At 39.4% G+C, this 25,547-nt stretch overlaps 2 protein-coding genes, 1 long non-coding RNA gene and 1 pseudogene across 3 annotated transcripts in view; 2 read left to right on the forward strand and 2 right to left on the reverse strand.

Moving 5' to 3' along the window:
- Nucleotides 1–6,527, forward strand: part of dnm3b (dynamin 3b) — a 43,181-nt gene extending 36,654 nt beyond the window's left edge. Inside the window, exon 21 of the mRNA XM_017473206.3 lies at nt 1,477–6,527. Coding sequence (XP_017328695.1) covers nt 1,477–1,516 — 40 coding nt within the window. The 3' untranslated portion in view covers nt 1,517–6,527. The remainder of the gene's footprint in view (nt 1–1,476) is intronic.
- A 1,657-nt stretch (nt 6,528–8,184) lies between these two features.
- LOC108268074 (E3 ubiquitin/ISG15 ligase TRIM25) lies at nt 8,185–16,223 on the reverse strand. Its single transcript, XM_017472761.3, has 7 exons — nt 16,094–16,223; nt 15,305–15,972; nt 14,310–14,405; nt 13,928–14,161; nt 12,919–13,078; nt 11,055–11,105; nt 8,185–9,124 (listed from the first exon to the last, which is right to left on the reverse strand). Exons 2-7 carry the CDS (start codon nt 15,893–15,895, stop codon nt 8,613–8,615), a joined length of 1,644 nt encoding a protein of 547 aa, XP_017328250.1. The 5' UTR covers nt 15,896–15,972; nt 16,094–16,223; the 3' UTR covers nt 8,185–8,612.
- Nucleotides 16,224–16,737: 514 nt separating this feature from the next.
- Nucleotides 16,738–20,651, reverse strand: LOC108268076 (peptidyl-prolyl cis-trans isomerase A-like; annotated as a pseudogene).
- An 806-nt stretch (nt 20,652–21,457) lies between these two features.
- LOC108268077 (uncharacterized) lies at nt 21,458–25,427 on the forward strand. The gene is made up of 3 exons (XR_001813237.3): nt 21,458–24,223; nt 24,307–24,376; nt 25,008–25,427. It is a non-coding gene; the product is annotated as an uncharacterized LOC108268077 (long non-coding RNA).
- The last annotated feature ends 120 nt before the right edge of the window (nt 25,428–25,547 follow it).

Here is a 25,547-nt window from a genome sequence, read left to right on the forward strand (position 1 = left end):
AGTTTACCTAATTTTTCTTTCTTTCAGTATTTCACAGACTATTCACATTTACATCGGCTTTCTATGGATTTTTTCCCCATTCTCCCAAAAACAATGGTTAGATTAGATTAACACTTATTGAAAATTATTGTGCTAACAGCCAGTAGCTAATTATTATTATTATTATTATTATTATTATTAGTAGTAGTAGTAGTAGTAGTAGTAGTAGTACTCGTCTGCCCCCTAGTGGTGAACAATGTGGTGAACAAACGATGTACAATATGCCTATGTGTAGGCAGTTGTGTGTGTGCATTTATTTGGCTCAGATTTGCATATTTGCTCTGGCAGTCTCTCTGTAAGTAATGCAAAGCTAATCTGACTAAACGAGTTCTGAGCACAACGAGTTGCTCAGTAATTTAACACCCACAACAAGCCACTTAATTCAGCTAACACTTTTAAATATTCCATAATCTCCCTTTTAGGGAACATGTGTTTTCCATATCTGTAATTTACTCCTGGCTCATATTCTGGCTTTCACCACATTCGTTTAATATGAAAGGCTCACAACCATGTGACGAACAAATTGAAGGTCAAAAGAAGCAAACATTTCATGCATATAAAGTGTATAATGCATCAGAATTCAATATTTTGTCCAAATGGCTGCATTTAAGCAGAGAATTGTCTGTATTCAGAAGAAACCACAAGCCATTATTCACAAGAAGAAAGCCATACATGTCACTCATACGTTACAGCACAGTTAAATTGTTTTCTTTTCGTATCACAGAATGGAACGGAGAGGGTTAAAGACCTTGCTCAAGGTCCCAATAGGGGCAGCTTGGTGGTGCTGGGGCTGGAACCCCTGACCTTCTGATTAATAACCCAGAGTATTTACTGAGCCACCAGTGAAACATATCATATCTGTATATGTAAAAATAAATAAATAAATAAATAAATAACAGACGCCTATTACTAGCACAAGCGTTTACAATGATTACGAGCAGATTGATTAGGGAACGGGGAAATCGTGATTCTGGTTGTCCAAGTTTTGTTCATTTACTGTCTGTGATTTGAGGCAAATATTTACACAAGAGGTTTTGGGTGAGCATAATTTCCATTACTTCTTAGCTACATTGGCCAACAAATGTGTCATGCCTGTTTACGGTTAAGGGAACAAATATGTACAAAAAAAAAAAGTTCCCTTACCAGAAACTGAGCATTTCAAGTGAAGGTCTTTGTATAATGCTATAAAAATGCATTTTGGTGTGTTTCAGGTTGCACTGATTGAAGAAATCATAATTGTCCTATTTATAAACTGTTTCCTGTGGCGTTTAACCAATTTACTCACTAACATACTGTACGTGTGAACTGAAAATAATCTCACTGTAAATCTTTACTGCTTCAGCTGACTACTTTCCACTAATTCTCTCCTCTGTTTTTTCTTTTCCTCCCCCCTCACACCTTCTCACTATATTCTATCCTCATTCAACCTCGTTTCAGCCGCCGACCCCCACCTTCCCCTACTAGACAGGTCCCGTAAGCTGTCCAGAGGGATCCCCTCATCCTGGACCAAGCACTCACACACGCCTCAGCTCTTACGTCTCATAACCCTCTGATCTCTGAGCTTCAGCTTCCTGCATGTCCCAGTCTTTAACTTCACTGCTCCCAAGTCATTACTAGGCCCGCCTTGTGTGTGCACATTCCCCTGCAGTGCTAGTGTCCATATTAGCCACGCTTGTTCTGTGCCGTGTCTCTGTGCCTGCGATCTGGATTGGCCAAGCAGGACTCGGAGCGAGTCCTACCCACAATGATACACACATGATTTTTGGCTTCACTCTTCTCTAGTCTGTGAAATCCATAGTGACCATCCTGCGCTCCCTGATCTCTGATCAGAGCAGCGAGGCTCCTCGTAGTGCATGTTTTGTTTCCGAGAGTATATTTTTATGCGTGTGTGCCCGCTCAGGTGTGTGCAGGTCTTGCTACCTTGCTATGTGAATAATATTTTTAGCGAGAGTCTGTGTGTATGTGTGCTTACATCACAGTCTCCCCCGAACGGAAAGTCAACGTGTAAGATAGTGCGTGTGTCTGAGTTGGAGTTAAGACCAGTCTTGTGAACACACTGTCCACGAGCATAACGTCTGAAGACGAATGTTTTTCATTAGCCTGAAAGAATGTCTAACTGACAGGTCGACTCGCGGTATTCTTTTTTTGATTAATTAAGCAAAGAGGGAATAAAATTGGCAGAAAATTCTAGGTCTGTTAACCTTCTCGTCTCGTATCAGTGGTTAGAAAGTAAAGGCTGGGGATAAAACGTTACTAATCTACAATTTCTGCAGTAGTGCCTTTGAGCACTATTAAAAATATTCGGCAAGATGTTTTTATAAAAGGGATGGCTTGCTTTAGTTCTCCATCTTGCAGCTACAGTGCCGTGATTTCTTCTGCTTTTGTGTATATCTCATACTAAATAGTTTTAGATCTTCAAACGAAATACAACATTAAACAAAGGTAAACCGAGTCAACACACAATACAGTTTTTTATTGAAGCAAAAAACGTTACCCAACACCTATCACCAATGTGAAAACTAACTGCCCTCTTAAACTTAGAATCTGCTTGTGCCACCTTTAGCAGCAATAACTGCAACCAAACGCTTCCGATAACTGGAGGTCAGTCTTTCACTTACTTCTAGGACTAGGACTTATTATTATGCTTTGGATCGTTGTCTTGCTGCATAATCCAGTCACGCTTGAGTTTCAATTCATGGACTGAACACCGGACATTCTCCTTTAGGATTTTCTGGTAGAGAGCAGAATTCATGTTTCATCAGTTATTGCAAGTTGCCCAGGCCCTGAAGCAGCAGCGCATCCCCACACCATCACACTGCCTCCACCATGCTTGACTGTAGATATGATGATCTTTTTGTGGAATTCTGTGTTTGGTTTGCACCAGATGTAACGGGACACCTGTCTTCCAAACAGTTCCACTTTCGACTCAGAACATTCTCCCAAAAGGTTTGAAGATCATCAAGGTGTGTTTTGGTGAAATTCAAACGAGGCTTAACATTCTTCTGGGTTAGCGGTGGTTTTCACCTCACCACTCTTCCATGGATGCCATTTTTGCCCAGTGTCATTCTGATACTGGAGCCATGAACAGTGACAGTGTCTCTTTTGTAACTTGCTGGATGAGTAGTTGCTGAAGAATTTTGGAAGGTCGGACACTTCTGGGAAGGTTCACTACTGTGCAGAGTTTTTTCCATTTGGAGATGACGGCTCTCACTGTGGTTCTTTGGAGTCACAGAGCCTTTGAAATAGCTTTCACCTTCTTACTCATCATTTCTGGAATTTCTTTCAATTTTGGCATACTGTGTTACTCCGTAAGACCTTTTAACCACCTTCATGCTGTTGATAAAGTTCTATCTAAGTGTTGATGTGATTGAACAGGGTTTGCAGTAATCATGCCTGGTTGCATCTAGTCCAGCTGAACCCCGTTATCAATGCAGTTTCATAGATTTGGGGAATTAATAACTACAGTGTCAAATACATTTTCACACAGGCCCAGTTGGTATTGGATAACTTTTTTGCAACAATAAATAACATTATTATTTAAAACTGTATTTTGTGTTTACTCAGACTGCCTTTGTTTTATCTTAGATTTTGTTTTAATTTCTGAAACTATTTAGTACGAGATATACACAAAAGCATAAGAAATCAGGGCAAATACTTTTTGTACTGTATTTATTGGTTGTTAAGGATTTCACATGGACACAAATGGGTGACAAGTTAAAGATAAAACCTGAACAAATGAGTGGAGAATCATAACGACTGCAGAGGTTTCCAGCAATTAAGTATGGTACAGTTATTTTCCTACATGCATCGTGGCAGGTATAAAAATGCAGAATGTGCCCATTTGATTTTATTTTTGGATCAAGAGGAAATCGAGAGCAATTTTGAACCAAGAGGAAAAGTCACTTTGAAGGAAGGCACAGAGTCACAACACACTCAGGAACAGTGATGTCAAGTGACTGTAGGGACCAATCCACAGGCTTACTGAATGGTTAATGAGGAAGAAAATGATGTCCATTGTCTGTTTCGACCTTTACAGTAACCAGACCCCAACCCAAATGAACACCTATGAGAGATTTGTGGGAAGTGAGGGAATCTCACAACAATTCTACAGACTTGTAGAACCAATACCATGGGGCATTGACGCTTTCTGACAGCTCATGGTGACCTAACACTTTACTAAGACATTCTGTGTTGGTTTTTCCTTTCATTTGCCTTCTGTCTGTATATGTTCAGTTACACTGTAATTCATGTAGTTAGTTGGATGTAGTGGGGCTGTTTGATAAATAGTGAGATCAACATCCAGACCAAGATTTGGAGTATAGTGGTCAAGATCCAGCCCAAGACTCTGAGTAATGATACCAAAGAACCAGACCAAGATTCAAAGTATCAAGACTATAAATAATGTCACCTATTCAGACAGAGAGCCAGGTCAAAATTCTAGTAAGACTGAGGCCAGGGGGTATGGTGGCTTAGTGGTTAACCCCTCTGGGGTTGGGGGTTCGAATCCAGCCCTGTGTGCATGGAGTTTGCATGTTCTCCCTATGCTTTGGGGTTTTCCCCAGGTACTCCAGCTTCCTCCCTCAGTCCAAAGACGTGCGTTGTAGGCTGATTGTTATTTCCAAATCGTCTGTAGTGCATGAATGTGTGTGTTTGTGCAATGGGTTGGCACCCCTACCTTGTGCCCCCCCCATCCCTGGGATAGGCTCCAGGTAACCCTGTGTAGGATAAGGATGGATGGATGGATTCAGATTGAGGCTCAAACCAATATTCGATACATAGAGATACATGAATCCAGACCAAGATTCAAAATGAATGAAACAGAGATCCGGATGAAAACTGAGAAGTGAGAAGACCAAGATACAGACCAGAATTCAGAATAATGAGACCAAAATAGAGACCAACACTCTGTGTAAGGAGACCGAGATCCAGACTAGTACTAACCAAGCCTGAGACCTAGATGGAAATTCAGTCATAAGACTGAGATCCGCATAAAGATTTAGTGTAATGAGACCAAGATCCAGACCAAAACTGAGAGTAAAGACCCTGAGATCCAGACCAAACTTCTGAGTAATAAGACTGAGACCCAGATGAAACTCTGAGCAAAGATCCCAAGATCTCCCCCAAAAAGTCAGACCAAAACTTTACACCAGATCAAGACCATGAGATCTTAACTTCAACTCTGGTGTGTGTGTGTGTGTGTGTTCTGTGTGTTGATTCATGGTGTGCATGATTTGTTTGATGGTATGTCAGTTTTGGAAGTGTGTTTGTTCATGTGTTTTTGCTGTCAATAATCAGCACTACTGCTGATGTTGAAACGAAGCCCTTACCTCATCTAGTCGTTATTCTGTCTATGTGCCTGTGTTTATTCTGGCTATGAACCCTGTCTACAGGCAGGCTGATTAGCAAATCCTGAGACATACTTAACCTTCCAACTGAACACACAAACTTACAATTCTCATGCATACACATCATAGCTCCAGAAACCATTTAACATCACGAGCTTGATAAAATACACCATCCTCTCTGCGATACAGTAACCGTGCAATGTGGCAATGTGTGTTTGTTACTTAAAGTTTAAATAGTAATAATAGTGTCTGTTTATTATTTTTTTTTATTAGACGGTGTATAGGTAATTAATTCCAAACAGACATGCCATGAAGTCTTCAGGATGGATATACGGGGATGTGAGAATGTTATTTATGTTCTGACGTTCTTTAACAAAGATGTTTGAATGTCGTCGGTGAAATTCTTAACATCGTGTCAAATATTCACCTGTTTTTCAGCACCTTGTCTGTTCAAATTCTGCATTAATTCCACAGTGGCACCCCAGACTTGCATTATGTAAGCTGAACAAAAAAAGGGTTTAATAAAACGTGTGCTAGAAGTTAAATTAGATTTGTACCCGTTTCAGTGGGCAGTCGATGTGTTGTTCCTGTGGGTCTCTGTCCATTTAGTGTACTGCCGAGTCACGCAGGTTTGTACTTGAAATCTGTTTTGTTCTTATCGTCTCTTACTGTATCTCAGAATTCTGATTCATACTACTATAATGGCATGAATAAATCTGTACTGCCAAAGCTAGTCATAGAATCAATCTATATATAATATGCAACAGAACATTAGTGTTACATACACACATGCATATATAGATATATATGTATGTATGAAATAATATTGTTCACTGGAGGAAATCAAGACACTCGCCTCCGTTTTGTAAATGTGGTTCTTTCGAGGGATATGTAAACTGTATTAGTGATTATATTCCTTATGTAATTCAATAAAACGTGTTGAAGACCGTTACCATTGTGTTCTCTTCACTTTGTGCATGGTTTTAAAGTTTAGACACGCGGAGAACACCACGGCTCACGGCCAGGGTGTTCGCCAAAGACTTGGTGACTTTGTTGCAGGTGCAAATTTGATGTGCTCCGTCCAAAACTTTATCAAGAGAGGACAAGGGCTCTGGCTACACAGTCGACCCACCCGCCCCGGGTATTTATATACTCATTTGTTTGCCTTGTTTTAATCTGTATTATCCTACGTTCACGTTAGCAAGTGACAAAGAATCAGATACTCAAACATTTCAGTGAGTTCAGTGGCAAGTGACATCTGAATTGAGATATTCTCAATTGTAAATGTAAGTTAAGTATCCTTGGACCAATTCTGTGGTGAGTGTGGTCCGATATTTTTCCGACAATTAAATTCAACATAACTGCCAAAATTATTATACAATTTTTAGCATTTTCACAAATGTGTTTAGTACTTGTATATGAATTTTGTATATTTTAAATATATATGTATACACACACACACACACGTCCCATTAAATCTAATTTTTTTTTTCCTGTGGTTTATTTAATAAATGTACATTTATATAGGGTTTAAAAAAGAAATCATTTAGCTTTTAACTTGCTTGGGGTAAGATTTAGAATTTTAATGATTCAGAATCCTAAACACCAATTATCCCAGGTTCCCAGGAAAAAGTAGACAATTTCAGAGTTGTTGAACTCTGCATTTAACCGATCACAGTCGTCTGCCAGACTCATGCCATGACTGCAATTTGAAATGAATGGAAGTCAAGAGAAAGAAATATAAAGCGCAATGAGGTAAGTACATCTAAATCTTTTCTGTTCTAATCAAATAGCTTGTTTTCTACGGTAATATTAAGCACCCGATGCTTAGTATAAGTCGAGTGTAGTCTATTTATGTAATGTTCTAGTTAATTTGGCTATACTAACAGTAGATGGATGCCGGAAATTCACAGCATTTAAAAGTTTTTTTTAACTGCATTTTTAAATCAAAAAATGATGCTAGAGTGATCTATTTAATGGACATTTAGTAAGTACATTTAGTGAAGTAAATTTTATTTATAAACAACATTAAAACATCAGCCCAGGACTGAACCAGTGACCCCTGCGCTATGAGGTGCAACTCTACACCCTGAACCGACATGCCACCAACATTAACTAACGTTAAATTAGGGAGTGTTTTGTGTTCATTAGACGTACATGAGGATAATTGGGGCGTGTCATCTGCATACGGCATGTAAATTAGTGACTAGTGGGCGGGAGCTTGTCACGCAGCTGAAGCTGATTCATCATTTGTGCTCAAATTACTGCCCGTTTTGTGTTTTATAAATCGGACACGGATTTGTTTAGAACTCAAATTGCGCTTGCTTCTGTGTGACCCTGTTATGCGCAAATTACAGGACTGACTTTAATGTGTGGTGTCATAACTGACCTCAGATATTTTAACATATAATAAAATACTCCGATTCAAAATGTTACTATTATTTTGTTTCAATCTGCATTTAAATGTAGCACTGATCCGCCAGACTAAAACTTGGCTTTATACATTTTTTTTTTATTCATTTATTTATTTCACAAAAAAGAGGTTGGGGTCAAAATGACCTCAGACATGACCGATTGGGTCAAAATGTGCACAGGCATTTCGAAAACTCGAACACAAGATGTGCATGCTTATGAATTCAACTAATAAATTCAGCAAAAGCCAGAAGGATTCAAGGTTGAAAAATATGATTAGCATAACATTTTTTTCCAGAGATGTCGAAGTTGCTTTGGAGTCAGTTTGAACCCAGACATTCCAGGAAGGGTAAAGGCTACTAAAACAGAGACCGTAAAGGAAGGACCACACACATATGATCATGTAGAGGATACGATTGTTTCACACACTCTTATTCTAAAGACTGAATATTTTTTTATAGCTGCTATAACAAGTGAGAACAGGAACTAGTTTGTTTTGAGGGCATTTCACAACTCAAATGCAAGTAGAAACAGATCAAATGATAACACATTGGTCCTTAATAATAATAATAATAATAATAATAATAATAATAATAATAATAACAATAACAACAACAACAATAACTTAGCATTGGCAGGCTGCCTTTGTATTAAGAATAAATAAAACTTCAGGACGTGCTGTTACAGGTTGAACCCAACATGACTTACTTTTACCACCATAAGTTGATTATTTTCCTGTAACAGCACATCCTGAAGTTTTATTTACTGACCAGCACTGTAACGTGTACCTTACAGGGTTTTAGCTTCCAAAGATCTCTATTTTGTATGGCATAGTTTTACAGTGGAATAGGATTTGAGGCTAAACCCAGGGTAAAGAGGCCGAGTGAATTTATTCTTGATTTTGTGGAGGAGCTTATCGTTAGAGACGCTGTAGAAAGACAGAGTTCCTGCCTTGTAATCCACAAACACTCCTATTCTAGAGGGGCTGGGGCTCATGGAGATTTGAGTTTCTTGGTTGTTGTGCAGGAATGAGCAATGAGTGGAGTAGCACAGCAAATTCCAGGACTTATCATTGCGTCCAAACTCACACTCCTTACCACTTCCCTTCCAGTCGAGGTATTTATAGGACACCGCAATAGAAACCTCATTATTCCCAGTCCTCTCCACCTCCCAGTAACAGCATCCATGCACACTCTCACTACACATCACTTGATGACCAACTGAAGGATCATAATATGACCCTGATGACGAGGTCACGACTGTGTTTCCATCAGACAGACGGAGGGGATACCCTGCTGTGTTGGGATCCAGTGTGAACTGACAGTAATCTGATCATGGAAAAAACAAAAAAACACATTAAATCACTTACATTTAATAAAGGAAATTCCAGAATTTAACAATAATTTCATACAATAATCTGTACAGTATATTTGTGTGTGTGTGTACATCAGTTTCTCTTTCTCTTTTTCTTTTCCATTCACAAGTTCTAACAACAAATAGCAATTTGTGGACCATAACTATTAAACCCCTGAACAAGACGCCCTGTTACATAGGCTACAGTTGACAACGATAGCTGTCTAATAATATTTTTTACTGTGTGTATGTGTGTAATATATATATATTATATATATATATATATATATATTATATATATATATATATATATATATATATATATATATATATATTATATATATTATATATATATATATATATATATATATATATATATATATATATATATATATATATATATATATATATATATATATATATATACACACACACACACATACACAGTATCTCAAAAAAGTGAGGGTGATGGACTAAATCCTATTGAGCATCTGTGGGGCATCCTCAAACGGAAGGTGGATGAGCACAAGGTCTCTAACATCCACCAGCTCCGTGATGTCGTCATGGAGGAGTGGAAGAGGACTCCAGTGGCAACCTGTGAAGCTCTGGTGAACTCCACGCCCAAGAGGGTTAAGGCAGTGCTGGAAAATAATGGTGGCCACACAAAATATTGACACTTTGGGCCCAATTTGGACATTTTCACTTAGGGGTGTACTCACTTTTGTTGCCAGTGGTTTAGACATTAATGGCTGTGTGTTGAGTTATTTTGAGGGGACGGCAAATTTACACTGTTACACAAGCTGTACACTCACTACTTTACACTGTAGCACAGTGTCATTTCTTCAGTGTTGTCACATGAAAAGATACAAAAGATATCACATTTACAAAAATGTGAGGGGTGTACTCACTTTTGTGATATATATATATATATATATATATATATATATATATATATATATATATATATATCACACACACACACACACACATACATATGTACACAGACACACATACACAGTGCCCTCCACTAACATTGGCACCCTTGATAAATATGAGCAAAGAAGTCTGTGAAAAAGGTTGATTCGTCACATTTCCAGTTGACCGGAATGTCTTAATCATTGCCCTGATGGTGGAAATTTTCAATGCTTGTGCTATGTTCATATAGCCACTTCCCATTGTCTAAAGCTTAACAACCTTTTGTCGCACATCACAGCTATATTCCTTGCTCTTACCCGTTGTTCTGAATGACTAAGGAAATTTGGCATATGTGTTACCTCATATTTATAGCCTTGTGAAACAGGATTTCCTGTTCCTAGTCACCCAGGTGTAGTAAAAAATGTCCAATATGAATGGGAATATACTTCAAATATATTTTTCTCATATGAATTCATAAGGCTGCCAATAATTGTTGCACACCTACATTTAACAGATTTTTGGATAAACCTGTGTCCATGAGAGCAGAGTATTTTTGTGAATTTTTTGAACAAAAGATCAAATGTCTAAACAATAAGGACAATTTTTCACAGCCTCCTTTGCTCATATTTACCAAGGGTGCCAATATTAGTGGAGGGAACTGTATGTGTATATATACATATACAGACCTACACTGCAAGTCAGAAAGGCACGTCACTGTTAACTTGTTTACAGGTCAATCTTTTTCTATGTCAGAACATGTTTGGCTAGTTGGAAATCTTCCTGTGTTTTTTAGTTATATTTGGGGGTGGGAATTTTGCTGAAACCTGGCAACCCTCTGCACAAGCTTCTGTGACAACTGTTTTTTTAATTTTTTTTTTTTTATTTGTCTGACAGGATTGCTCACTGAAGCTAACCAGCTTTCTTTCTTTCATATACATACACATATATAAAATAAAATATTCCTCGTGTGTGTTTATTGGAGACACTTACAGTCTAGGAACTCTTCTCTGTTTTGTGGAGGAATAAGCCGAATTTTCTTGACTAGAGAAACACAGTTAGAGGTGCAGTTAGTCACAAACAGACCAATGAACAGAAACAGTAGTTTTTAAGGCAACTGCACCACAAATGCACTCAATCAACCAAAGTTAGCTTTGTTACTCTTGTACTGGTGCTACAGGTTAATGTACAGAAGTTAGACAGCAAGTACAGATAATCTTAGAGCCACCAGGGTAGCACTGTACAACCTGCATGCCTACATCTTACACTAGTGCTTGAAAGTTTGTGAACGCTTTAGAATTTTCTATATTTCTGCATAAATGGAAGCTAAAACATCAGATTTTCACACAAGTCCTAAAAGCAGACAAAGAGAACTCAAACAAAGGAGACTAAAACATTATACTTAGTCATTTATTTATTAAGGAAATGATCCGATATTACACGTGTGAGTGGAAAAAGTATGTGAACGTCTAGGATTCGCAGTTTAATTTGAAGGTGAGATTAGAGTCAGGTGTTTGTAATCAGTGGGGTGATGATCAGGTGTGAGTGAGTGAGTGTCCTGTTATATTTAAAGAACAGGGATCTATCAGAGTCTGATCTTCACAACGCATGTCTGTGGAAGTGTATCATGGCATAAACAAGGAGATTTCTGAGGACCTCAGAAAAAGAGTTGTTGAAGCTCATTAGGCTGCGAAAGGTTACAGAATCATCTCTAAAGAGTTTGGACTCCACCGATCCACAGTCAGACAGGTTGTGTACAAATGGAGGAAATTTAAGACCAGTGTTCCCCTCCCCAGGAGCGGAGACCAACAAAGATCACTCCAAGAGCAAGACGTGTAATAGTCCAAAAGGTCAAAAAGGAGCCAGGGTGACTTCTAAGCAACTAAAGGCCTCTCCAGCATTGGCTAATGTTCATGTTCATGAGACCACCATCAGGAGAACACTGAACAACCATGGTGTGCATGGCAGAGTTACAAGGAGAACATCACTGCTCTCCACAAAAAACATTGCTGCCCTTCTGCAGTTTGCTAAAGATCACGTGGACGAGCCAGAAGGCTGTTGGAAAAATGTTTTGTGGACTGATGAAGCATTATATTTGGAGAAAGGAAACTACATTCCAGCGCAAGAACCGTATCCCACCTGTGAAACATGGTGGTGGTAGTATCATGGTTTCGGCCTGTTTTGCTGCATCTGGGCTAGGAAGGCTTGCACTCATTGATGGAACAATGAATTCTGAATTATAACAGCGAATTCTAAAGGAAAACGTCAGGACATCTGTCTGTGAAGTGAATCTGAAGAGAAAGTGGGTCATGCAAGATAACGATCTTAAACACACGAGTCGTTCTATCAGAGAACGCTTAAAGAAGAATAAAGTGAATGTTTTGGAAAGGCCGAGTCAAAGTCCTGACCTTAATCCAACAGAAATGTGGAAAGACCTGAAGCAATCAGTTCATGTGATGAAACACAACAACATCCCAGAGTTGAATCTGTTCTGCACTGAGGAACGGAATAAAACTCCTCCAAGCCGATGTGCAGGACTGATCAACAGTTACCGGTAATGTTTAGCTGCAGTTATTGCTGCAAAGTGGGGTCACACTAGACACTGAAAACAAAGGTTCACATACTTTTCCCACTCACAGATATCTAACATTGGATCATTTTCCTCAATAAATAAGTAACAGAGTATAATATTTTTGTCTAATTGGGTTCTCTTTGTTCATTTTTAGGACTTCTGAAAATCTGACGTTTTAGGTCATATTTATGCAGATATATAGAAAAATTCTATATTCTAAGGGTTCACAAACTTTCAAGCACCACTGTATCGAAGGCAATAATAATATTAGGAGCTATAGCTTACATTCACTTGAAATCTTCTCAATCTCCTCTTTACAGTGTTTTTCTATCTTCTCTCTCACTTGAGACACAGACTTTATCACATCCTCAAAAGTGTGGTGAGAATTCACTGTGACGGCGGGTAAGTCTGCACACCCAAGAGGAGCCGAGACAGAACGGAAATTCTACAGAGAGACAAAGAATCAGAGTGATGATGAAAAGAAAAAGAAACCGAAGCCAAGTATGGAGTTTGATAGACATGCGTCATGGAATTACTCTTGTACACATCAGAATACAAATGTTTGTAGTTTTCTAATAAAACGTGTGACGGTGTCGTCAAGGGGGCGGCGCACTCAACCTCAGCTGCCCTGACCTATATGTTTTTAGCAAGGCTGAAGAGGATTGTGCACCCTCTAATGATGCCCTTCTTCACTTTGAAGTGGAGGACCCAGGAATAACTTAAGGCTAAAGATGCTGTAGTAACTCAGGAAGTGGTATGTATTCCAAGGGACATGATTTTGTGTCTTATGGCAAGGTCTAACCACTGAACAACAAGATCTCCTTTCTCTCCCATGCTTCTTGATCAGCAGTGTGATGATTCCTGTGTGTCTGTGGTATCTCCTCCCTCTGCACTGCTGTGTCAAAATGGTCACTCAGAAAGATGACATTTCCACCAGAACCACACAATCGAAGTAAATGGTGCCATGTTCCCCACTCGTATATACGTTCCACGTATGTACATCACTGGCTAGGACACATCATCAGTGAAATGTTAACTCGTCAAATTTTTGAAAGTCCTACTTTTCATATGGAGTTGCACACACACCACACAAATGAGAACAAACAAGCCTTTTCATTTGGATGGATTCAGAAGGCTTGTATAATCCAATTTATCTGCATTGATTAACTCCATTTTTCCTGACTGTGTCCACGTATTGCAGATTTGTCAAAAATTAGATCCAATATTATAACTGTCATGCACATTTTAGCCGGTGAACATGTACATTATGTGATTACGGTCTCAATTCTGTTACCTGGAGGAAATAAATGGGATCCTCTGTGTGTGAAAGCTCCTCCATCTTAGCGTCTCTCCTCTTCAGCTCTGCAATCTCCTGCTCCAGTTGCTTCATGACGTTTTCAGCTCGACTCACTGCAGCTTTCTCCTGAGCTCTGATCCGTGCTGTCACCTCATCGAGTCTTTTCTCAATGGTTTTGATCAACTCAGTAAAGATCCTCTCACTTTCCTGCACTGCTGTTTGGGCAGAGCCCTGTTAGGAGACACAAAGTTAGAGCATGTTTCTTAATCAGCTATTTTCCTGGAACCCCAGACAATGAGACTGATTTTCCTCACTAGACAAAGAGTGGCTGATGATGAAACAGCATTTCCAGCATCCACATGATGTTCTTGAAACTCACCTTGTGAGACTCCACAGCCTTTGTTAGCTCCTGAAGCTCCTTCACTCTTTCCTGGATTCTCTGTTTGTAATTTCCCTGCATCTCCAACAACTTCTTCTGTGTAGCAACAAGACATTCAGCAACATTCGATTAAAATGAGGTCAGTAATGCTTGCAAACCTGATGTAGGAGCTATTAGAACATTCATGAAGTTAATTAATTACCTGGTTTGAGTATTTAATAAACTGCTGATCTCCTTGGATTTTCATACACAATCTCTAGAGTTTACACAGAATGGTGCGAATAACACAAACACTGAGTGAGTGACAGTTCTGTGGGTGGAAATGCCTGTTCATAAGAGAGTTCAGAGAAAAATGGCCCGATTGGTTCGAGCTGTTAGTAAGGATATCGTAACTATAATATGGATATAATACAATTGTACCCATGATAGCCTCAGATTCCTGTTCTTGGCTGACAGAAGTGGAACCTGATGTGGTCTTCTACTGCTGTAGCCTATACACCTCAAGGTTCGATGTGTTGTGTATCCTGAGATGGTTTTCTGCACACTAAAGTTGTAAAGAGTGCTTATTTGAGCTACCATATCCATCCTGTCAGCTCAGATCAGATCTCCTCTGATCTCTCATCAATTATGTGTTTCAGCCTGCAGACCCTCTACACAGGATGTTTTTTTTTGCTTTTCGTACCATTCTGATTGAACACTGCAGACTATTGTGTGAAAATCCCAGGAGATCAGCAGTTTCTGAAGTACTCAAACCCACCAACAAACATGCCACGGTTAAAGTCATAGAGATCACACTTTTGCCCCAACCTGAACAGACGTGTGAACCCAATCTCAGGATTAAACCTGCGACGCTGAACCTGTGTGACAACAACACTATCTACTGTACCACCTGAAAGAATTCTATTCTATAGGCTAAATGTATTTTAAAAATATACACTTTTGACACTGATATTTCCCCAGATTAGTTGTAGAAGAGAGTTGTAAGATATTGTTACCTGTTTCTCAGCTCGTCCTGCTGCAACTGATACTGTACCATGTCCTTTATGTTTATGTAACATACACAAAACACAGATACACTGCTGATCAGTGCGACAGTAAACCTCCAGCAGTTTGTCATGCTGAGAGCAGATCTGCTCCTGGAGTCGTCTGGAGGCTTCCACCAGCTTGTGCTTCTTAAAGGCAGGAGATTCATAGTGAGGCTGGAGGTGAGTTTCACAGAAAGAGGCCAGACACACCAGACAGGACTTGATGGCTTTGGATTTTCTCCCAGTGCAGGAATCACACTCCACATCTTCAGGTCCAGCTGAACAGTGAGCAGGACGTGTAGCTTGGAGTCCCGTCTTCTTCAGTGTCTCCACTACTTCTGCCAGAACAGTGTTTTTACCCACAACAGGTCTTGGATTGAAGGTTTGTCTACACTGAGGACAGCTATAGACTCCCTTCGGATCCTCCTGATCCCAGCAGCCATTAATACACACCATACAGGAAGTGTGTCCACAGAGAATAGTCACTGGATCCTTGAGTAGATCCAGACAGATTGGACAGCTGAACTGATCCTGAAGTCCTAAAATATTCGCTTCTGCCATTTTACTGAAAAATAAACTCACACAGTCACTTACAGCAGCTCACACTTCCTGGTTCAGTCTGTAAAAGCCGCGTGTGTCTGAAGGGAAAAGAGTCAATTGTTTTAAAATGCACAAAATAAACAAACAAACAAACAAACAAACAAAAAAGAGTGATATAATGATTATAATACTCCTGCACATGAAGACCTAGTGTATTACCTAGTGATGTCACACTTGATCCTGACGCTCGGAAGCGCGCGCCTATAAAATAAAACACCACACACACCTTGCTTTGAAACACTGTATCCTTTCTTTTTCTCTCGTTTTTTTGCCGCCAAAAATAAAACCACGTGATCCATGACGGCCGAACTTTCTTTTCGGTGCCCAACCACGTGACTGCTTTTGAATATTCTAACTTTCCATAAGTTACACATTTCCACCAGTAGGTGGCGCCAGTGAATGTCCTATTAGATATTTCGAGTAAGTCATTGTTTCATTCACTCAAAACATTCATTGAAAAACGCCAAGTTTTCAAGAGACAAGTTTTAGTATTGCGATTTATTAAATTTGGCATGGCACCACAATAAGTCAATATTGATTATAAGCCAAAGAAAAGAGATATGTTTTTTTTATTTATTTATAATCATGTAATGTAGGAGCAGTTCTAATAAAAACAAAAGACAGTAAACCATTGGCACAGCTGTCAATTACTGAAGTACAACAGAGATATATATCTGTCTATATATATATATATATATATATATATATATATATATATATATATATATATATATATATATACACTTGTATATATCTGTGTATATATCTGTGTGTGTGTGTGCGTGTGCGTGTGTGTGTGTGTGTGTGTGTGTGTGTGTGTGTGTCTGTGTGTGTGTGTGTGTGTGTGTGTGTGTTTAGTTTTATCTGTTGTACTGGCCTCCTGTTTAATTCTCAGGCTTTCCTCAAAAACATAACTTTATACTTACAATTTATTTACCAATTACAAAGATTAAATAACAAGCTATACTAGTCATATATAAAATACAGCACGCAGATGAACAGCTGACTGGCACTGACATGTCTGAGATGTCAGTCATCTTCAGTACTGTTTCAGTGATTGGCATTTGGTTACAAAGTTGCACCCTTTTCAGAGATCTACCAATCAGTGAAGAGCGCACTGTCAAATAAATGTTGAGATACGTTGTTTAATGTAAAAGCCATTTGCCCACACTCCCATTCATGCCCAGGGACTGCTAGTGCGACCCAACAGAACATATTAAAAGCCCCTTTGTCCAATGAGCATAAATAGAGTGCTGAATAATATAGGGATTAGATTTCATTGCTGCATTTTAATGACATTTTAGGGGAAGCAGGGCTTCCTGTGCAGTCTTAATGCAATCACCTGTGGTTTAAACATATATTTGAAATATTTCTTATTTCTTGGTTTTACTTTTATTTCATTTGTAAACTATTGTATAAAATGACACTGTCTAACAGCATGGCCAAGAGAAAAGTATATCCCCCCCTCAACTATACGAAATATTTATCAAATAACATCAGCATTGCTTGACTTCTTCCGGCTCAGCAACTCGACACTGTTTTTAAGATTGCAGCTACAAAGAATATTCATTTAAAGAACTTCTTTATTTATTGTAAAAATGTGTTTGTCATGATGTTGAAATCAACACATGGTTCTAAAGTTAGCATCCTTTACTGAATAATGGCCAATATTAGCCTGGATCTTCAATCCTGTTACTAGCGACCCTGTTACCAAACAAGCTGATTTTCAAAAATTATTGATGCCTCAATGATACCATAATGGTGCACAGTAATGTCCCTTATATCGCCTTGGCAACAACCCAAATTTGTTTCCGGTTTAATCTACCTGTGTAAATGATTAAAACCTGCCACACCATGTTTTACCATACAGCCCAATAACCCCCCTGCAGTTTGCTTAAAAGTTATAGTTTTTTTTTATAGTTATAGAAGTTATAGGCTTATATTAATGAAATTATTTTGCATCATCTCCATAACAGCTTGTTTAAACAAACATGCCAATTTATCATGACGTTACTTCATGAAACACATCAGTACATTGGTTATTCTCTGTAGGTCAGTGACTGACCACAATTCACACAGCTTTAGGCAGGTCGAGTCTGTCATTAGTGCCATCATGTTTCATTTGGGGGAAAAAAAATCACTCCACAAAACTAGAATTAGGTCTTTGACCTTTGGTTGCCCTTCTGTCAAATGCATAATAAGGACAACCTTAACCCTAACTCATGACCAAAGAAAGTAAAACCAAGCAGAACATGAAAAACTTTCACAAATGTACTTATTGTATGAAGAAGAGAACTACAGCTGTCCACAGTCTACAACTGTGATCTTTTTGCTCGGTATGCCTTTCCTAGAACCCAGCTCTCCCATTTGCTTCACCACATCCATGCCATCTGTGACCACGGCGAAAGCCACATATATGAAGTCCAAATGCTCAGCTTTCTTCAACGTGATGAAAAACTGAGAGTTGTTTGTGTATCTGCCACGATTAGCCATGGACAGTATACCTGGTCCTGTATGGTGCAAGTCAAAGTTCTCGTCCTCAAAATTGTACCCGTAGATAGACTTTCCACCCGAGCCATCCTGTTTGGTTATATCACCACCCTAAAAAACACAAAAGATTGATGAAATAAAATGATATATAATGGCTTGTTCAATTTACTTAAAAGGTTCAGCAACTTGAAAAAAGATGAGTGAAACGGTCTATTATTTAACATCCCTGTTTTTATTAATCAGAATAGAAATGCTTACATTTCAAATAGTCTTGAATAAATGTTGCAAACAAAATGAAAGTCACAAAGTGAAGAGACACAGAGAGAGAGAGAGAGAGAGAGAGAGAGAGAGAGAGAGACCAAGAGAGGTGTCTTGTTCAGCTTAAAAAATCTTAATACAGAACAAAGGAATATGTCAAACAAAAATGAATTTTGATATATTTCCCCAATTTAGTCTTGGCCAATTCAACAGTTGCCAACCAGGGAGGGTGAAGACTAACATATGCTCCCTCTGAAACTTGTGAATCCAGCCAACCAAATCTTTTGGGGCAGTATAACACACTAAGAGGAAAAAGTGCTATCTACCATCTTCCTCATACATAGTGTTGCTGTGTTTCACGGACGAGTGTAAGGACATTTTTGAGTGATGATTTTTGCTCTCTTAGACTCCTGGCCATATATGATTATGGCATTGTGGGAATTTGAACTTACCGTATGATTTCTGGAAGATAAGATTCTAGAATATTTTAGTTGCATCACTTGGCAACTGTCACGATCTCCCCTTTAGACAGCACTGCAGCTTGCAGAGCGCTTGGAGAGCCGGAGTGTGTGCACGTGCACGAGCCAAGTGCGCGAGTTGATAACTGTTACATTGTTTACTGTGGACACGTGCATTTGTTTTGTTTCTGTTCTGTCTCCTCCCTGTTTTGTCATTGGTTGTTGTTCGAGGGTGTGTCTTCATTGGTTTCAGCTGTCAGCACTTAACGCTGATTATGTTTGTTATATATACCACTCGCCTCCCAGTATATGGCGCGGAGTATTACGTTAGGTAAGTTACCTCGATAGATAGTTTAGTTTAACATAGATTAGTCCTCAATACCATGCTGTTGTTTCCCGCCTCTCGTTTTCCTGTTCGTGTTTAATGTTTTGTGTTTTGACCTCGTTTCTTGTGACCTCACTTTTGATTCCTGCCTACCCCAGTTTATGCCTGTTTGCCAATCGCCTGACCCATAGCCTGTTTCCGACTACACCTCTGTTTCACTTTTTGGATTTGTCTGCCTGCCTCCTTTAATAAAACATCTTTACCTGCATTTGCTTCCGTACTCAACTCCTTTACATCTTGGGATGTGACAGCAACCCTTATATGTTCTTTGTATTCAGATAAATGTGCTAAATTAACACATTTAACACACAAGAAAAGTTGTTGATATGGTATTGATCAACTAACTGATTTTTTGGTCCCAGCCCACTTGACACTGTACTTGTGTAATAAAATGAGTTTGACACTCTTGACTAGAATACCAAATGAAAGTTTACCTGACACATAAAATTAGGAATGGTCCTGTGAAAAATGGAATTCCGATAGACAAATCCTTTCTCTCCAGTGCACAAAGCTCTGAAGTTTTCTGCAGTTTTAGGGACAACATTGGCAAAAAGCTCCATTGTGATCTTGCCGATTGGTTCATCATCAATAGCTATAGTGAAAAATACCACTGGGTTTCTTGTGCTAGAAAGTTCCATGACTTTAGTGGAGTGGGCTGAGTTCACTTGAGACATGCATCTCTGACAATCTGTAAAGGTTTTCTGAAGGATTCAGAGTGTTCGGGGGTCTTGAATTTGGCAGCAAACTGCTTCACCTTGGCATCGACCTCTGTTGGGTAAAAAGAGCAAATTTTGTATAAATTCTTTAGAAGGTAGACTTTTAAAATTCAAACAAACTGAAGAAAAATATAGTTGAAAAATAGCATAACATCTTAGAGTGTTCTAACCTGCATAGTCATTAGCCACCCAAACCATTAGCATTAGCAGATGTGTTCATGGGTTTCAGCTCGATGTCCTTGGTGATGGTATGGTTAGCGTACACATTTAACATATGTTCACACCGCATCAGGACACGGTAAATCTTTTTCAATGGGTGGAAGAGGATCTTCAGATCACCAACTCCACACTCTTTCCACTGGCACAAATCACGATCCCATCTGAACAGTTTTGCCCTCTGCTTGTAAAGAATCTCCTCATCTTTTTCATCAGACTTCAAGTCAACCTGAGAACGGGAAACCAGGAGTAAGTTACTGGTTTATAGTTATATATCTATACTTATTTAGTATTCCTTTAAATACAGTCATAGTAGCTAAACTCAAGCATCTCAAGCTCGAAAATCTCAACATTTAGAATGTTTGTTTGGTGTTTTTATTTGATTGCAAATGGACAAATTTGCTTTATTACTTAGGTAAGGTCCTTCCCGATCTGACTCAAGGCATTTTGTTGAACGATTTTGTGACCAAAAATTTGACTGCTTATTCCACGTGATTTTGACTGCACAAATGAATATTAAACAAACATACACACAAACAAACAGGATTTTTGATGCCTGTTTTAAACATAGCCTTCCTCTGAACTTAGAAATACTTAGAGAAATGTATACATAGAGCTTATCTGTTTGAATGACATTTTAGGTTCAATTTGAGGTTCAATTTATAAAATTACTTGAATTTTAACATACCTTAGGTAAGGAAACGTCCGCATTGTTAGAAACATCATTGCCGCCCTCCTCGTCTTCATCTGCATTTCGGGAAGCTGTTGCTTTGGTGCTAAAGACTGCTACTAAGTTTGAATGTTAAAAGTAAGTAAGTAAGTAAATAAGTAGGTAAGTAAATAAATATTGCTAAGTGTGGATTTCCTAGTTATTTGAATTTATTCAAATGTTACAAACACCTAGGATGAACAGATGAAAATGTCACAACAATTAAAAATGAGATTTCGTATGCATTACAATAGTCAAAACTATGTACAAGTCAAGTTTCTGACTAGAATACAACAGTCTCATATCTATCTGTATATCATGATTGAAAGTGTTGTCCAGTCTGGTCCATGGAATTTTGAAATCGCATTGTCAACATTGGTAAGTACATTTAAATTTGACAGCTAGCTTTTGCACCAAGAACTCCCAGGTGTGTTACCCAAAACGCACCGTGGCCTACAAACATGGATTTCCTGGACTTCACTTCTCAAAACACACAAACTCTGACACGTTCACAGTCACCGGACTTTTAATCATGTCCACCTGTTCCTAATCACACCTATATAAACATTCTATGGATATTCAACCAGTATTGCTCAGTGTGTGGTTACCTGATCTTACCAAGCTGTACATTACATATACTGATATTTTGGTTTTGATCTTGCATGCTATCTCTTTTTTGGATTTTGGATTTACCCTGTTGGTGTGGTTTGCTTATCACCTGATCTGTGCTGTTTTTTGATTATGCCTTCTGCATTACAATTTGGATTTGTCTGCCAGTTCTTACAATAAACTTCAACTGCATTTGCATCTGCTTCAGCCTACCATTCATGACTGATTACTTCACCGTGTCCCAGGATGCAGAAGAAGGGCATACCTGACGGACCATGGTACCAACACAAGGACAACTGGTGGGCGAATGTTGAAACCTCTTGGCAGATCGGTTCAATAAGGTGAACCTGATTTCACAGGCACTCACCACCACTGCTACACTACAACTGCACATGCCAGCTCTGCCAGCTAGCTCGCTTATTCCTCAGCCAGACAAGTATGCAGGTGAAACCTCCCTTTGTTAAGGCTTTCTGCTGCAATGCTCACTGTATTTCACCAGTAATGCGGGACTGATGGAGCAGCAGACGATAGCAGCTCCTAGCATCCTCTGCCTTCTCACAGGCAAGGCACTAAATTGGGCCACAGTGGTGTGGTTTAAAGGAGGAGAGCAGCTGACTTTCTATGACCAGTTCATACAGTTCTTTCAATGCATCTTTGATCATTCTCCAGAGGGGAAGTAGATTGAAGAACAGCTGCTCAAAGGGTCCCAAGGTCCCAGTGGTGGCACCGACGACAGTAGAAAGTCCAGAGACTCACTCAACTCTCAAAATCTCCTCTGAATCTTCGGGAAATGCTCAGTAATACTAAAGCCTGTCTGCCACCACACCACCCTTATGACTGCACAACTGAGCTTCTGCTGGGGACCACCCACCCACGCAACTGTATTTACCCACTCTCTTTCACTGAACTGCACGCCATGGAAGAATATATTCAGGAAGCTTATCCACACATTCTTTCACCATATTCACCAACCATAAAAACCTCAAAACATCCAAATGTCTGAATCCTTGCCAAGCTCGATGGGCCCTGTACTTTACACAATTTCATTTCAACCTGTTATATAGACCTAGTTTCAAGAAAACTAAAGTGGCCTCTCTGTTCCGCCTGCACAGTAGCCCAAGAGAGGACAGTGAGGAGGACATCCTTCGCCACTGGTGCTTCCTGAGTGCAGTCACTTGGGACATTGACCAGGAGACTGCGTGCACCCCAACATAGCAGATTCCTCAGTCATGGCCTTCCAATACGCAATTCATGCCCACTGCCCTATGGGGCAAACTCATCAGTTTCCACCTGGCACATTCCGCCATAGCCTCTGGCCACCCAGGTACACAATGGACATATCATCTGTTATGGGACAAATACTGGTGGCCCAATATTCTAAGATACATTCAGTGTTTGTCTCATCACAAGCCAAGGTCCCGCAAAACCCTAGCAGCTGGTAAACTCATGCCCCTGCCCCTGGATTTCATCTCGGACCTCCCAGAATCAGTCAGTACCACTGTCATCTTTGTCATCAAAGACCAATTCTCAAAAACCATGCACCTCATCTACTCTTTAACTATGTGTTATGTTATTTCAGAATCCCGGAAGACATTGTCAGTGACAGAGGCACTCAGATCACTTCACGTATCCAGTTGAGTTTTACGAAAAAACTGGGGGTACACATGAGTCTAATCATGAGGTATTACCCACAGACCAATGGGCAGGTAGAGTGGGCCAACCAGGCTTTTTCTCAGGACCTTCTATGCTGAAAACCAATAGAATTAGGCTCAGTTTCTTCTTTGGGCTGAATATGCCCAGATCTCATTCAGCCACGCAGTAAACCCCTTTCTAATGTGTGCTCGGTTACGATCCCCCTCTGTTCCCCTGTAACGCTAACCCCACCGACTCACCAGCCATGGATGAGTAGTTCCAATGGTGCAAATAGGTGTGGGAGAGCACACATCAACACCCAGAACAAGTGGCACACACCAATAAAGAGAATGCAGGCCTCGAGAAGACATTAATACACACCATACAGAAAGTGTGTCCACAGAGAATAGTCACTGGATCCTTGAGTAGATCCAGACAGATTGGACAGCTGAACTGGTCCTGAGCCACTGAAATATTCACTTCTGCCATTTTACTGAAAAATAAACTCACACAGTCACTTACAGCAGCTCACACTTCCTGGTTCAGTCTGTAAGACTGAGGTTTTTCTGTGTGCAGCCCAGGCTTAATAATGAGAAACACTATTTAGCTGTCTAACCAAGTCACAAAAGGTTTAACTTTGATTTTCTTGTTATCTTTAATGGATTTGTAAGTGAGCAAATGGGTGAACTCTATGAGGCAGTGAACTAACCAATCCGCTGCCAGCTAGGCTCTGTTACAGTTACACCTCTAGGTTAGTGTCTCTGCACGTTCTTTTGGCGCGTGCACCTGTGTATAGGAGGCTGCGTTATCCACTTGGTAAGACGAAAAACGACACGGAGCGAATTAAACATGTTCTGTACTCATTATTGCTTATACTGACATATCTTGTTGTAATATAGAGAGTAAAAGAGAGCTGTGCCTGAATCCACTGTTGTCACGGAGCTAAAGGCAGTGAATTCTGCTAAAATGGTGAGTTTACCTGGCGCTAAGCCTCTGAGTTCACTAGCATTTATGCTAATGGTGGAAAGCTAATGTGAGCCTGCTGTATTCAAATGCTAATATGGTAATTAGCCACAATAGGCTAGCGGACTACTGGTTAATGCCTTTGAAAACAACTAATGCTTTTGTTTGTGAGTTATAAAAAGAAATGTTACTTTTCTCTACTGTTGCTAAATGGTTAGTTTGTTAAATAATGATGTTAAAAGTTGTGGATTTAATTGTTTTTATTGGAGGTTAAAGAAGTACAATTTTTAGTGCATTCTTTCCACTGTTACCGGTGCAGAGGGGGATAAATAAGCACGCTAACACCTTAATGCCTCTGATCTAAAGTAATACAAGTTGATCGATGTTTACATGCAATTCATGCAGTTTTATTCTTCATACTGTTAACGTTACTAAGGTTTCATACAACTTGTGTTAGAGAAATTCATATAGTTTTGATACCTGAGAAGAAACATAAGAGTTGTACAACAAGAGAGAGATTTTGACATTGTGTTATAGGTGAACTGAAGTATTATCTCATTTTATTGTATAGTAGCCTGTAGCAGTCCATTTATTCACTGAATGGTAATTGAGAGAAATGATGTGGCCTTATTTATAGGTCAGGTTTTGGTAAAGAGTTGGAAACATCGTGCAGAGATCCTTTCCACGGAATGATACAGATCCCCATGTTCCAGGCGCTCTTCCAGAGATTCATAGATTCCCAGTCCGGCTGGCTGGGTGGCGAGCCAACCGTGTTTGTGACTCTGACTTTAGACGGATAGCCAGGATCATCTTCTTCATCTTCATGGTGGTAGGACAAACACTAACACGAACTAAACAGGGCCCAACATTGGTGACTGAACTCTTGTCAACAAAGGCAAGTGAAACTGAGGACGAACTAAGCTCAAGGGAATTTAAAAGGGGATTTATTTACGTGTGCACTTTATTATTTTAGTTTGTTATTTTTTTTTCATAACTGTTTTGTATATATGTATGTATCAGCCCATGTGTGTTTAATACATTTTATGCAAATGGTCATTCTGGTGTGGTATTCTTTTTATTGACCTTCAATTCTCAGGCTCTTAACAATATAGCATCTTCTGATTCTGGTCCAAATTCATATTACTGATAACCTCTGAGACTACTTTAGACTACTACA

The sequence above is a fragment of the Ictalurus punctatus genome, chromosome 7 (assembly GCF_001660625.3).
Source record: "Ictalurus punctatus breed USDA103 chromosome 7, Coco_2.0, whole genome shotgun sequence".
NCBI classification, from domain to species: Eukaryota; Metazoa; Chordata; class Actinopteri; order Siluriformes; family Ictaluridae; genus Ictalurus; species Ictalurus punctatus.

Excerpts from the sequence above, each read along its gene's own strand:
- LOC108268074 (XM_017472761.3), bottom strand. The coding sequence starts at position 15,895 with ATGGCAGAAGCGAATATTTTAGGACTTCAGGATCAGTTCAGCTGTCCA. Across the intron at positions 14,406-15,304 it reads CAGGACGAGCTGAGAAACAG|AAGAAGTTGTTGGAGATGCA; the intron begins GTAACAATATCT and ends GTTGCTACACAG. Across the intron at positions 13,079-13,927 it reads ATCCCATTTATTTCCTCCAG|AATTTCCGTTCTGTCTCGGC; the intron begins GTAACAGAATTG and ends GTCTCTCTGTAG.